We start from the raw sequence: 15,252 nt of genomic DNA on the forward strand, positions 1-15,252 counted from the left end.
ACATTTGCTGTCACTGGTTCTCTGAACTCTGCAGCTGAGGAGACTGAAAGGGAGACTTTCTTTGCTGCCAGCATGGCAATATTGGTGTGACGTTATTTAAAAGATAACAGCTGGCTGACTACAGTAGCTAGCCTAAAGCAGGCTTCTTTGGTATCTACTGAAGAAGATGGACATTTTATCTGGCAAGTGGAATAAATGGACAAGAATTTGTAGGTGACAGTGGCGGAGACATATCAATCACAGTACCCACAGATGCACACTGTAAAAGAGTTTAAAATAATGTCTAAATAAACAATGAGGGACATACAGTGCTATGGACAAACCAGAAGATATTCAGTTTACTGTCAGATATGAAAAAGAAAAGCATGGATGTTTGGCATTTTTGCTTTACTGACATACACAATAGTAGATTCTAATTAATTCTCTGTTGCTCAACTAATTTCATAATAGACTAGGTGTCCGTGCTCCTTCTCTTTGTTGGTCTTTTCTACTCATTCAGCATTCACATTTACTCATTTTGGCATTCGCTTACCCTAAAACTCCAGAAACTCCAGTAAAATGCAGATCTAAATATCAATTATTTTCATTCTGTGATTCAGGGGAAGCTTTCCCTCCCATCAGGATTTCTTTCCACTCAGTTGAACATTTTGTACTACCTGCTCAAATCTGTTCCCCCCCTGTCATTTGTCACTGTGCAGACACTGAACACCCAGGGAGATGAGGACAGGATACCAGCAGGCCACACCCATGCTTACTTTTAAATATATGTACACATATATAGCACAAAGAGTACTGTGTTGATGCAGATGCATACACAGAGATACACAGGCATTCATTACCTGTGCCTGCATCTGCAATGTGTGCGCAGTGCTCACGAAATGGAGAGCTTTGTGTTACCCAAAGGCAGTCTGTGGATTTGTGTCTTCTATGGTCATCACTCTTTTCTATGCCCAACGGTCTCTTCCTGCCACACACCATCCCTCACATATCTCCCTAGCCCGCTCCAGTAGAGACTCCCAGGCCCCCTCTCCAATGACATATTAAAGCTACTCTCCTCACCCAACAGCCAAAGACACCCCTCATTCATCAGGCACCATGAGTGAGCTCCCGGCCCTCCCTCCCCAATCCCTGCAACCCCGCCCCAACTCAAGAGACACTGACAATTCACACTGAAAAAGTTGAAAAACAGAGTTGATAGAAAGGGAGGGCAGAGTGGAGGGAAGGATGTGGTGTTGGAGTCTGTGTGTGGGAGCGAGGGTAGTTTTTCAAAGTGAGAGAGTGCAACAGTAAAAATGAGGGTGGGGGGTGAATGTGCGAGAGGTGAAGCGAGAGAGAGGACTCACAGCGTATGGAAATTGCTTTCACAGTTGCTGGTATTGGTGTTTGTGAAAGTCACTAAACTCAGCCTTTAATGATGTATTTACATTTCAACCACTGTGACATTAGCTTGTTCAACCATGTGTGGGATAAGTAATACTGCTGTGTTTGCTGAGCTGTTAAACAGGGCATTTAGATGCAGTACCAGTTCAGTACAGAGGAAGTACAGGTGAAATTAATTTTGCCGGTCGCCCTGTCTTGGTGGCTACAAAGTTGTGAGTGACTGATGGTTGAATTAGATTTTTTTGTGCAGCTGCATGTGCGTTCACTCCTGCGCGGCTTGATTGGTGTTCATTGTTCTTACCTTGGCATGTTGAGGTGTTGCACACTTTACAGTAAGCTGCAACAATGGAAACCTCCTCCACCTGGTGTATCTCACCTTCCTGACCCTCCGGGAGACTATAATCAGCACCTGGCTCCCAGAGCTCCCCTGACCCAGCCTACCAACCATCTGGTCTACACTACCCCTACTGACCCGTCATTCCAAAGCTGAATCCTGATCATCCCCCTTTGCTGTTGGCCTGATTAGGTTTACACGCAAGAAAATAGAGGCGGGGTTGTTGTGGTGATTTCGGGGAGGTGGTAACTATCCTGTGAACAGAAGGGATATTTGGACCCTATTTAGGAGGAAGAAGCTGTGTCTTGCTGCCGTGACTAATTTCACTTTTCCATGGTCATGCTGAATATTTCCCTCCTTCCCAAACACTTTGGCTAGCTGGCTTCACGTACACATACACATCCTTGCGCAGCCGAGCTGTCCTCGTGCGGGTGCTGTAAAACTAATGGCCGTGAATGTGAACATGGTTTCCGCCGGGCTCTGATGGCCATCCAGGTGTGCTTGATGAGCCATTGCTGTGATTATCAGCACGGTGCATTAGTACAGCTTGAAGCCCCTCAAGTAAATCACAGAGGAGAGGCGAGCATTTGTACTGCAGGTGGTCTCCAAACTACGTTAATGGGCTTCCACCTGCTGTTGGGTCACTGAACCTTCTGGAAAGCCCCTGCCCATGATGCTATTGGTCTGTTAGAGGCAGCCAACGCTGGAGCCTGGCTAAAATTAGGCACATTAGGAACACAAGTGCTTTGCCTTTTCTTGGCATGTCTGTTCATCATGTCCACTCAGAGCCAGAATTCCCTATATGACCACATTTGGGGTGTTTGGATGTATGTGTGCTTGTGTTTTTGCTTGCACGTGGTTATAGGCGTGCGTGTCTGTATGAATTTGGTTTTCTCGTCTGACACAGTCAGTCCAGATCCCCTCCACGGATGCACGCAATCTAAGGCAACTCAGCCATGTCCTGCTGCTGTCCCATGTCACAGTTTTAGGGAAGATAATAAACCAGAACCTGTCACATCCATTCTAACTTCCAATCGCCAAGGATCAACATGGTGCTCTGGGCTTTTGGCCATGTTGGGGCGGCTGCAGTTTTCACGCCACAGGGTGCCAGAGAATGGGTGCCCATGGCATACAGACAAATAAGACAAGGCAAGGGGGAGGGGCTGGCACAAATGTCCACTTTGAGAAAACCCACAATGAGCACACTGTGGCCTCTTTGGCGGTACTTTCATCAACTCAGCAGTTAAATGCCTCTCTTTATTTAGCTCTCAGACTGTGCAGACTATCAATTGCACCATTAAGACAATCCTCAGTCACACTGAACAACGGAAGCTTAACATATCTTGGTCGGTGCAGTCTACTACTTTGAGATTACTGCGCCCACCCATTTATCCACCGTCACATTAGTCTGAATGAGGTTCAGATCAATGCTCTGGTCATATTTCCATCTAGTATGAGATGCCAGACAGCAAATTAAAAGAGAAAGCTGGTGACTGCAGAGACCTTCAGTATAGATTGGAAGTGTCATAAAATTTCACTTTATAAGAATTGCCCCACCATATCCAGTAATACATGCATAAGAAATTGGGAATAGGGCTATTGTATCTGATAATGTTAGTGTGATAATTTATGTATGTTTAAACATACATGTAAAATATATACATAGAGAGAGAGAAAGAAGGAGGGAGAATATATAAAAAAGAGAATGATAAAGAGATAGCCAAATGATTATTTCATACAGTAAATGTGTCCATATCTGTGTGTTAGTGTGTCCTTGAACACCGTTCACATCAATTTTCTTAGATAATTCTTGTTTTAGTGCATTAGCCCCTGCTCAGTGATGCATTAGCCGCCTTATTTAAGTTCCCTGCACTAATCTGTGCTGCAGTGAGAATCCCACTGAGTGTTCAAGTCAGTGAAGAAATGAAGACCTTGGCCAGTAACCTTAAACTCCAATGATCTTTCGCTGTACCCCATATCTCTGCTGTCATTCCCTGCCTCCCTGGCCCATTACTCAACATGCCCTATTAAAAGAATATAGCAATACAATACATTATGTTACATATTGCTTGACAAAAAGGCATTGATTGTGTTAATAATGACCACTGATAAATGCCTCCATTGATACTGAGGATGTCCTTGGCTTAACTCATCCTCGCTTCAGTTTCGGACGTCTAACACTAGCTCGTCTGTGCCTCTGTATAGAGGCTCTCTGTATCTTTCAGCTAGCCATTACAATGTAGGAGGATATCAAAGACAGAGCTGTTGTTCTTTTAGTCAGAAAAAGTCAGGGTTAACTCGGCAGTGACCAGAATTAACATGGTGCCTTCTAAAAATATGCGACAGGCCATCGCCATGACCCAGCAGTAAAAGTGACCAGCGGAAGTGAATGCCCTTGTATGGCACTGCCATTTTTGTGTGTGGATTAAACCTCAGGCCAAAGAAGTAACTACTGGATAGTCAATTTGCTCTACAACACAGAGGCGGGGACTGATGGGAGTGTGACAGCAACCCGCAGCCTGTCCGATTAATTAGCGCAATTGGCATGAGCTGCTGCTCTGCCATGGGGAATGCGGGTGTGTTGTGCTGGCAGCAAAATGTTGACCTCCATGTTGTGGTGGGGTAATATGGCGGCATGTAGAAGGGGAGTGAGTGAAAAACTGCCGGGGTAGTCCTGGGACATCATTGACACTAGCATGTGCTGTCTTAAATCAGATATTTCACTATAAAACAAATAAAAAATTTGTGTTGTGTCTTCAGGACTTTTCTAATGACATTGCTTGTTTTTGTCTGCAACTCTACTTTCTTTATTACTCAGTTGCCTCTTTTCTTTTTCTTCAATATTCCTTCCTTCCTCCCAGAGCCCATGCGTACATTGCGGGGCCTCACGGCCACAGATATCCAGTCCAGGCAGTTGTCCCTGCAGTGGGAGAATTTGGCGTTCAACCTGACACGTTGCCACACCTACTCAGTGTCCCTGTGCTACCGCTACACCACGGCGGGAGGTGGTGGAGGCCACAACACCACCGTGCGCGAGTGCCTGGCAGTGGAACACAACGCCTCACGCTTCACGCTTCGTGATCTGCCACCCTACCACGGCATCTATGTCCGTCTGTCACTGGCCAACCCAGAGGGAAAGAAAGAGGGCAGAGAGGTCACCTTCCAGACCGAGGAGGACAGTAAGTCTCAGGAGGAGGTTACAGAAAAGATCATATGGAAACGGAAGAAAGAAAAACTAAAAATGAAAAGTGTCGCTACAAAATGGTGAACATTTATTTGAGAAAAATGACTACCTGAAAATTTATATATATTTGCCAGGATATTAGCCACACATAGTTAACCTAATGCAGTCTAAAAAAGTCTGATAAAGATTTTTCCATTTTAGTTGAAACCGTTTTACAGACGAGTAAATGGGGATGTAGTTTAAAAAACAGAAACACCTGTGAGTACAATGCAGTACAAATCAACAGCAACATTATCTGCAGCTTCCAGAATGATCATAAAGTTGAATCAAGACCTCTTTAAAACATTTGGAACCAAAACTGAACATTATAATATTCATGAAAGTAGGATTTACAGCAGGACTGTTGTATTAGCAAGGTGTCCTGCACCAAATAAACTGGTACAAGCAATCTTACTACTACTACTTTCATAGCACAGGTGTCTGGCCACAACAATGTGTTTGGTGTCTACTGAATGCTGGCAGTGCAATAATTTAGTGTTTAAAACTGCTGTGAAGAGTCTGGCAAAATGATCCAGCTGTCCTCCAACTCCATGTGCATTTTACTTTCTTAACATTTTATTCAGAGAGACCCAGGGTTATCTTAAATTATCATCATGTGAACTACATTAGATAGCTTAGGAGGAGCGTGTCGTCTAAAATGTACTAGAACACCTCAAATTGTTTAACTATTCCCATAGTAAATGTCAGAAAGGAGACTATCCAGACCTGAGGCTTCCCACAACTAGCACTCATACAATCAGAATGTATCATTTTGTTTCTCATGCGGCAAAATATTTCAATATATTAACACTTAATACACACAACAACTCTGCCAGGTCCTCTGTCTTCCCCTAGCACATTAATACAGAGTGGGTGACCATCTGACCGAGGTTGAATCAGCATCACAAAAGATCCTTTTCATTTCCAGATGAAAATAACATAAAAGAAAAAACATATCTGAGACTCCAGCAACCCTGAGATAGGATTTTGTGCTTATTTCTTATCTCCCATTATTCCTTTGTGCTGTAGCACATAGTCTGCATGACGGCTGAGGGAGAAATCAATTCTGCCATGAAAAAATCAAAACAAACAAGATTTTTCATAAAGTGATAGATACAGACAAAGACAGAAAAAGATCAAGAGAGAGGGAGCAAAAGAAAGGTTTTTTTGTGAAAGTGATAAAAGATAAATATATGAATGTATATATACATACAGTACACATCAATTATGAACGCTTTTTCCAAAAGCCTTAATAAGCAACTCTGTCCTCTAGACTAACTCAATTCAAAAATAACAGTCGACTCAGCTGTTTGGCTCTTGCTTTAGCCTCAGGCCTGAATCTCACATAACAGTCTTCCTCTGTAAAGCGCTCACACAGACCACGGGGACTGCAGCCGAATGGCCCAAAAAACTGTTAACACAGTCTAATGTTGAGTGTTTCGGGCATTCAAAGTCCTCTCACTGCCAGCCAGAAACAAGTTTACCACCAAACGTCTGACATATTCATCAATATATTTATTCAATATATAACTTTGACTGAAGATTGATATGAAATGATAATATCCTTCTTATATTTTTTTCCTCTTGTCTGTTTTGTGGTTACATAATTGATGCGGTTCATAAATTAACTGTGTCCTTATCTGATGTTCTCTGCCTGCTGCTCTCTGGCTGTCTGAGTGTCTCATGTGGTGCATTGTTCTGAGCCACCGTGACATTCACTTCTGTGATATTGACAGGAGAAGGCTCACAGTGCGATTAGCACTTCAATTTCCCCGGCAAATGTTTGTTCTGACAATTTCTTATAGTTCCCGGAGGCATAGCACCAGAGTCACTCACCTTCACCCCGCTGGATGACATGATCTTCTTGAAATGGGAGGAGCCCGTTGAGCCCAATGGCCTTATTACCCAATATGAGGTGAGCCCAGAGAGACACTGACATGCTGAAATTCTCTGTCCTGTCACTTAAAAAATTGTTAACATTGTTAGCTTAATTGTTAGTTTAGCTTACATACTTGGACGAGCAAGATACATGTTAGATTTTGTGCTTTATTGTTCATATATTTAAACAGTATGTTTTTAAAGAAAAGGATTTGGGGATGAGGGCTAACCGCAAATGCTATCTTGGATAAGGAGTGAGGAGTTTGGTTGGGGTTACTGGAGTACTTCCCTTAACATTGGTTCTCAAACTGGGCTTCTCAAATTTTTTCGGGTTCCAAAGGTTGGCGTGATCCAATAAAAAGCAGAATAGAGTTGCTAATGTAAGCCTAAACTTTGATATAATGTCCATTAGGATTTTTAAATATTTTTTTCAATCCTGTAACCACACAAAATAATTAGCTAATGCTACCCTGTTCCTGTGAGGGCCCGTGCTTGGGACAAACACTGGGTTAAGTCCATGGTTAAAGGGGCTATATGTAAGTTTTTGATTTTAATAAATCAAATTTTCATTGCCTTATTGTCAATGGGCTCAAAACTCACTCAGAAATTAAGCACACGCTTGTTTTCTCCGTTGCTTGCATCTGCCACTATTCTGCTTTTAATGTGAGTACACCGGGTCAGAGTACACCCGAGGCTCTCACACTACAGCGACAACACCGCAGCTAACGACATGCAGTCCACTAACACCATAAAACAACCAGCTCCCAGCAAAACACAGGCTCCACATAAGGATACAAAAAAACAATAAAGGTTTATGTGCTGGAGCCCATCAGACCAAACAGATTCAGATGATGTTGAGTAAAAACAATATGAAGCATTAGTAAAGCTGGAGAAACACGGAGAAAGTCACATTAGCTCGCCGACTAATGCCGAGCAGTTGCTAATGTTATCCAGTGCAAAGTTTTATCGCTTTCCATATTACTTCACCAACTAACGCGACCCATGTTACTTTCCTGTGTACCACTGGTATTAGGTCAAAGTGTGAAAGCCTTCAAGAAATGATGTAACGGTAAAAAGCAAATGTGGAGCGATTTGTTTACTATCCTATAGTGATACAGCCAGGAGCAGCCAGCTAATGCTATATTAGCTCGGACCTGCCGCTGTTTGCTTCATAACCTACAATTTAGATTTTATTGCCTTTTACCGATACTCAGGTACACAGCTTCTCCACCTCTCAGTCGCTGTAACTAACATGACCCACATAATATACAACGCAGAGGAAGAGCCATCCACTGACACTACAGTAAATTTACTTACTGCGGTCTTATTATTATAAAGTGTGGCACAATCTCGTTATAATATTCAGTCCAGCTCACTAACAGTTTCATTATCATCCAGTACATGTAGCTGTGCTCACATTGCTGAGCCTCCGGTGAAAGATACACAGACAGTAACCTTAGTTACTGAAAGCAGTAGACGAGCTAACGCTGTAGCATGTCAGCTAAATGCAGTCACTGTATCGTTATCATGTAACGAGTTCAACATCAAGCTGATAAAAATATTACTGTAATGTTGCAGTGGGAGTTTACCTGAGTTTCCACCATGTTGTGTGAAGCTGTCTTCCTGTCTCTCTCTAGCCGCTGTCACTCTGCCTTTTTTCGGGAGTACTGTACCAATATGCTGATGTCTTGCTGCGGTGAATCAGAAGTACGGCGCCGGTGTTGAGTTGCCTCTGAGACGGAACGTTGAAGTAACAGAGCCTGAACATGTCTGTTTGAAAAGGCACAGCCGGCATGCAGGTGTTTCTGCGTTTATTGCAGGATTTCTGTATGAAAGCAGTTGTATTTCGGACGCGTACAAGCACATGCCTGGTTGCAATCTTAAAACCGCACCGCCAGTGGCCAGTGGAAACTCCATAATGCTAATAGGTAGTAAGTTAGCCGGCCATGCATTAGCACCAGCTTTGAAGTTTAGGTAAGAGCAGATAAACACACTAACATACTGTTTAATCTATTCTTTACATTTTTGCTCTTGTGTTTTGGGGTTTTGGAAAGGCTAGAAAGAAACAGACTCTCACATGCACACTGCCTCACATTTGGAGAAATCCAAAGCTTGACAGGCCAGCCGTGCCTAGTTACTGTTGCCAGTCTGGGATTGGACAATTGCACTCGAGCGTCACTACAAAATTTTAGCATTTTCCTGGAACTGAAATGTGCCTGTTCTATTAGTATTTTCGTGTCTCATGCAAAAATACTTTCCTCTGTGTTTAGTGAGCCATTTTCTTCAAGTGCCACTGCGACTGGCACAGTACAGATATGTGCTTAATCACCAAACCACTCTGCTCCTATTTGTGTTCTTCTTCACCCAACCTTTTAGCACATGGTTCACTGTGCTCATATCATATATAAAAATAGCAGCAATGCTGAGATACCCCCTCACTGACCTGGTGCACGTGGCCTATCATGTAACGCTGGTCTTGTGCCATTAAAATAAAGCTCTGCTTTAAGAATAGATAGCGCGCATGGATCTGTTGTGCTGTAGGCCTTACATTTTGCGGGATAATGATTTTGGATTTACTGTTTGCTCTCTGTTTTTGGTAAGCCATCAGTAGGCCTGCCTACCTATCCTTAATCCTTCTTTCCTTGGCCTCTCTTCTCTTGCAATGTCGCCTCAAGGATAGGATTTGTGGTTTGACATATAAAGTGGAAACTGCACAGGATTTTTTACTCTGTTGTGTGTTGATCTCTCTCGGTTGACGGAGAAAGCTTTATACGGAGCTGTAGAAATCCTCTTCATTTCTCTCAGATTAAACCATTGACCACTCTGCCTGAGCCCATCGACCGCCGTGCTGTCCTGCAAGCCCTCCTCGCCACTCTGTGCACTGGCAGGCATCTTTTATGTCTGCCTTTGTTGAGGAAACACAGAGATCTGTCTGTGTTTAGTCACTGGATGGCTCATAATTCTATCTTCACACTAAGGAGGCATGAGCAGGCATTAAGCTCTTCCTATAATAATCAGCAAAGCCTTTGGTTTGGCTTGTGTGCCGTCTTCTGTATGTGTGGTGTGCGCTGCATGTGTGTGTGTGTGTGTGTAATACAAGCATATGAGCATAAACAGTACGTGAGTGTTCATTCCTTCGGTGAAGTGGATCTCTCCCAGCTCCAACATATATCCTAATATGCACACCCTTGTCTGATTGCAGTGAGGTCATCTCATTTAGCCCTGGACTATTTCAAAGAGTAAGTTGAAATTTTCATGAGAGTACCGTGCAGGCAAGGCATATCACCTCTTGAGGAAAAACTTTATAAAAGATTTTAATTGTAAAGGACACTCATGTACAGCAATTGTGTTAAAATGGTGTTAACAAGCAATAAATTGATCTCATAAACACTTAGCACATTTGAATTCACTTTTTGTGAATTACTTAGTCAGAAAATAATTGTCCACTCAGTACTTTTTGAAAAACTCCAGGTTTCTTCTAAGACTTTGACTTAACAGTGCCAATGCCAGTCAAGTCCCATTCATCTAAAAGTATAAACCCACATGAGCAATTAGCACATAGATTTTAGATAAGCATATTAATTTCTGTGAGTGAACTGAGTCATATCAGTCATTTTTCTTTTCCTCACCCAACAACAGATCAGTTACCAGAGTATTGAGTCGTCTGATCCAGGCATCAACGTCCCGGGACCTAGAAGAACTGTGTCCAAACTGAAGAATGAGACCTACCACATGTTCTCCAACCTCCACCCCGGAACTACTTACCTTATCTCCGTTCGAGCCCGTACAGCCAAGGGCTTTGGCCAGACCGCCCTCACCGAAATCACCACTAACATCTCAGGTATTGTCACTGACTATGAGTATCCATGCTTGTGAGGGAGAAAATTGTAAAATGGAAATGGAAACAGGCCTCTCCATGTAGAGGGTGCTCGGTGTGCCATCACTGCCTATCACTGATGTAGTATGCAGGTACAAAACACTAGACTTCACCCACTGTGTGCTATAATTAGGATCCAGGTTTTCTGTCTTTTGACCTCGGCATCTTTCTTCTCTCACAGAGGCAAAACTACCGCTCTCAGAGTGTAAGAGCTATTTTCCATTGCCTCTCCAAACTAGTGACAAACTGTCATCTCACAGTCTTCAAGACATAAATTAACTCGTACGAAGCGGAGAAACACCACAGAAGGGACACTGCTGTGTGTTATGTATAAAGAAAGATGCAGTACATTCCTGGGACCAGAATGTCACTTCCAAAGAGTCTCAGAGCTTATTACTGGTGATAGAAATCCAGTCTCTGTATTTCTATTTCCTTTTAATGATGCATTTGCGCTTGTTAAGGGATGGGATTACACCTCTTAGGAACGCACAACACAGCCACTCCCACCCTGCCTCGCTCACACATTTATTCACTCCGTCTGCCCCTATCTCTTTCCAGAGACGCCGGGTTTGTTTAATTATAGATTTAGTGCACAATCACTGCTTACTGGTTGTATGTCAGACAGAACATTGGCACAAAGCCAGACCTCAGATAGAGTCCAAAAGTCTTTGTAGATCATCCTCAACTTCCTCCACTGGCCCACGGTGCAGAACATTCACTTACACTGAGCATCTCTTAAATCTGCACTGACAGCTAGCAAACACTGAACACCTTGAACAGCTACTACTGTCAGCATCTTCAAGCAGTACCCACCGCAGAGTATCCAGCTACACACATTCCCTCATTCAAACACACACACACGCATTCAGACGTGTGCACCGCCGTGGCTGACACACAATCATCCTTCAAACATACTCTATCTGGCATCAGGCGTCAAACCCTCTTTTAGTTTTACAAACAGACCTTTAATGTCAACAAACGCACATTCAGTTCTCCTTAATGATAGCTGCTCTTTTCTGCTGCGGTATTAGCAAACTGCTTTTTAACATGATAATCATTGATTCCTCATGAATAGTTTGCCCTCCGTCCCCTCACTAATTGACAATTGATATTAAAATTAGAAACCCATTCCTTTTACTTGGATCCAAGACAACAAGGTTGGAAATTCAAAGTGTTTATTATGGGTATGGGGTATTTTAGCACCTTTAGCCATTTGTGTGGAGAAAGGGATGGCTCCAAGAGGTCTGTTAGTTTCACGAGACATTGAGGGACTGAACATGTTTATGTGGAAGGGGGGAGAAGCAGAGACTGTGTTTAAATTGAAATAATGTGGCACAAATGAACACTGGATAAGGCAGTGTGTGTGTGCATGTGCCTTAATTATTTCTGACATGCGAGTGTGTGTCTGTGTGTCCTCAGCTCCTACGTTTGATTATGGAGACATGCCGTCCCCACTGAGTGAGACAGAGAGCACAATTACTGTCCTGCTGCGCCCCGCCCAAGGCAGAGGGGCACCTGTCAGGTGAGGAAATAATCTCAAATGTACATGTTAGATCTTTTTATACCAAACATGGCTTATTAAAAGTGCACATCTACGCTGTGTCCAGTACGTACCAGGTGGTGGTTGAAGAAGAGACAGGGAAGAAAGTGAAGAGAGAGCTGGGGCTTCAGGAGTGTTTCCCGTTGCCCATGTCCCATGGTGAGGCGCAGGCCCGGGGCACACCACACTACTACACAGCCGAGCTGCCACCCAGCAGCCTCCCAGAGGCCAGTCCCTTCACTGTGGGCGACAATCACACTTACAACGGCTATTGGAACAGCCCTTTGGACCCACGCAAAAGTTACCTTGTCTACTTCCAGGCTATGAGCAACTTCAGAGGGGTGAGTGATTGTGGAGTCCCACCAGTGGTGCAGCAGATCTGGCAACACTTAATCGATTAGCGGCAGACGTGAGTGTTCAGAATAATTCTGCGCCGGTGATGAGCAGTGTTAATGAGTAGTTACTAATGCTACGGTTGACGCTGTAGGACAGTTGGCATTGTCTGGGCTCACAACCCTTGAAAGAGTATTTGTGCTGTGAAAGGGGTTGTTGGATGAAAACACACTGAGCTGGCAGTGTAGCTACTTGGAAATGATGTATGTTTATATCCAACAGCTTTGATTCTTCGCAAACAAAGCATGTCTGAATCAGGGAATTACTTGTATGCATTACTTATAGCTAGCAAAGCTGTGATTAGCCGGGATTACTCAGAGTCAACAACGTACTTCACTTCATCTATGCTTTTCCTGTGCCTTTCTTTTTTGTCCTGTTACTTCATGTCCCTTGTTCAGCGATCCTTTCATTATTGTCCTTACCTTCCCCTCTGTTTCTTTACGCGCCTAATCAGTTGAATTGAAAATAGCCAGTGGATGCACACTAAGGTAACACAAAACAAGGCCAAAAGCTTTTACATTTTTGCATTTGTATCCTCGTCGCAAAAACCTTGTGAATCTGGGTTGTAGACCTTGTTAGCTGAGAAGCAGTGCGTTATTTCACACTGTTGTGTTTTTCCATCCATTTCACCGTTCTTGAGCACATGAAGCCCCCCCCCCCCCCCAGTCTTCAGTCATACCCAGAGGACACCAGATTACCTTTCCAAATTCCATTACAGGAAGAGCTGCTACCTGGGTGAGGCAATTACTTAAGGATAATTGGGCACAGGTGCAGATGATCAGAGGTAGAAAGCTGCTGCTTTAATGTTTGCAGACTGAGAAATGTTGCCGTAGGTAACGCAGACTTCTGTGATCATCAACTGGGAATAAATAAAAGCAGGCTGCGATACTGGTCTGTTTGACTTTTTGAGTCCTGTCAGTGGTTACTTTGTGATCACGTCACTTTTTTTTAAAAACAGAGCTGGGAGGCTCATCCCAACCAGTAGCATCTTTTTCCAATTCAGTGGAGAAATACACGGAGTGACTGCAGTGTGAGCACTTCACACAACTAGGCTGCTAAGCCTGGGATTAGATAGGGGAGGCCTGGCTTAACCGGCGGATGGGATTAGGTTTTGTTTTGCCTGGCAGGGGGCCAGCACCCATGACCCACAATGAGTGGAATGAGGTGCCAAATCATACATCCAGCACTGTCCCCAGTCTTTCCAACATTGCATCCTTCCCATGGAAATACAGTAGCAGAACGACAAAAGATGACAGCCATACTCCTGCAAACACTTAATTACACACTCATGCTTCTGGTGTTTCAGACATCAGACCTCTGTTGATGCAAAGTCTTTGTTGTCGGTGTGATGTTTCTTCTTTTTAAGCACTCAATCTTTTTTTATTAAGTTTTTTTATTTTTACTAAATGTATGCTAAAAAAGCTTGTGATTTAGCTCAAATCAGTACAGCACACTTGAGTGGAAGCTGGTTTCTGGGCATATAACCAGTCACCAGCAGGGCTATGATAACATGAACTGAAACATGAGGACTGTGGCAGAAAAAGTGCTAATTACTTAAAGTAAGATAAAATAAAAGAGCATAACGCATTTCACTAATAGACCAACAAATTATTCCCTCTTTTTTGCCTGTTAATGATTTTATTAACATTACAGAGTTATTATTTCTCACTTCACACAGTCTTTTGACAGCACTCACGTCCAAGTGTTAATGAGAGAGCCTATTAAAACCACAAAGCAGATGTTAAGTTTTGGCTCGTGTAGCTTGTATGGACTGGAAAGATTTGGCAATTGCTAAATGTGTATGTGCTATTTTGTATTTTCTCTTCCTGCTTATCCTCAATGTGCAATTATGCATTTCAAGCCTTTTACAATTCCGCACTGTGCTCACTCCGAAAGGCCCAAATAGAGAATTTTAGCATTCTAAATTTGATTTTGTATGGAAGTATAAATGCATTCAGCATACGCATGTACTGTGGGATATTTTTATAGTAGTTTTTGTACACCGAAGAGGGACACATAATTATCTTATGCCAACTTGTTATGGAAGAAGAAAAAAAGCTGTACCTGCTCTTGAACTACAAGGGTGGCAGGCATTGAAAGCAGTTCTTTCCTAAGGATGAAACATCAGAAAACAGAAAGTCACATATTTACTCGGATAAAACAATTGCTGATAGGGTTTCTGCATATGGAAGTGGTGATAAAGTCATCATGTAAGATATTTGCGGCCTGAACGCCTTATTAAAATAAAAACTGAACTGTCAGCTTACTTATTTTATCATTTAATTGCACAATGCATTAAATCAGGGAATGTGTGCTCTGTTGAAGTTTGTGTTCGTCAGTGGCAGTCAATGGGAAACTTGAACATTGTATGGGACTCATGATATTTGGCATTTACCCATGCTAATTATCTGCAGAGTAGCTGTCAAGCCTCTCTAATTTTTTTTGATAGATTTATCTAAAGATGTACTTGAAAGACTATACAGACTGTAACTTTGCAGGCCACAGCAAAGTCATTTATTTGCTCTTATATCTCCCAACTTCACACACAAGCAAGCTGTGGAGCCCTGTGTCGCGTGTTGGCATTTGTGTTTTGTATTTAGAGCTGCCAGGAACCACCAGCCTCTGGT

The 15,252-nt window shown here is 43.0% G+C and overlaps 1 protein-coding gene across 4 annotated transcripts in view; it reads left to right on the top strand.

Annotated features, from left to right (window-relative positions):
• Nucleotides 1-15,252, top strand: part of ptprub (protein tyrosine phosphatase receptor type Ub) — a 167,690-nt gene that overhangs the window by 113,135 nt on the left and 39,303 nt on the right. For all 4 annotated transcript variants that reach the window (XM_038711783.1, XM_038711784.1, XM_038711785.1 and 1 more), the window contains exons 8-12: nucleotides 4,576-4,893; nucleotides 6,743-6,852; nucleotides 10,455-10,656; nucleotides 12,112-12,214; nucleotides 12,300-12,573. In XM_038711783.1, the coding sequence (XP_038567711.1) occupies nucleotides 4,576-4,893; nucleotides 6,743-6,852; nucleotides 10,455-10,656; nucleotides 12,112-12,214; nucleotides 12,300-12,573 (1,007 nt within the window). The remainder of the gene's footprint in view (nucleotides 1-4,575; nucleotides 4,894-6,742; nucleotides 6,853-10,454; nucleotides 10,657-12,111; nucleotides 12,215-12,299; nucleotides 12,574-15,252) is intronic.

The sequence above is a fragment of the Micropterus salmoides genome, unplaced genomic scaffold (assembly GCF_014851395.1).
Source record: "Micropterus salmoides isolate LMB-PRFRI ecotype aquatic unplaced genomic scaffold, ASM1485139v1 Ms_hic_scaffold_11, whole genome shotgun sequence".
Lineage (NCBI taxonomy): Eukaryota > Metazoa > Chordata > Actinopteri > Centrarchiformes > Centrarchidae > Micropterus > Micropterus salmoides.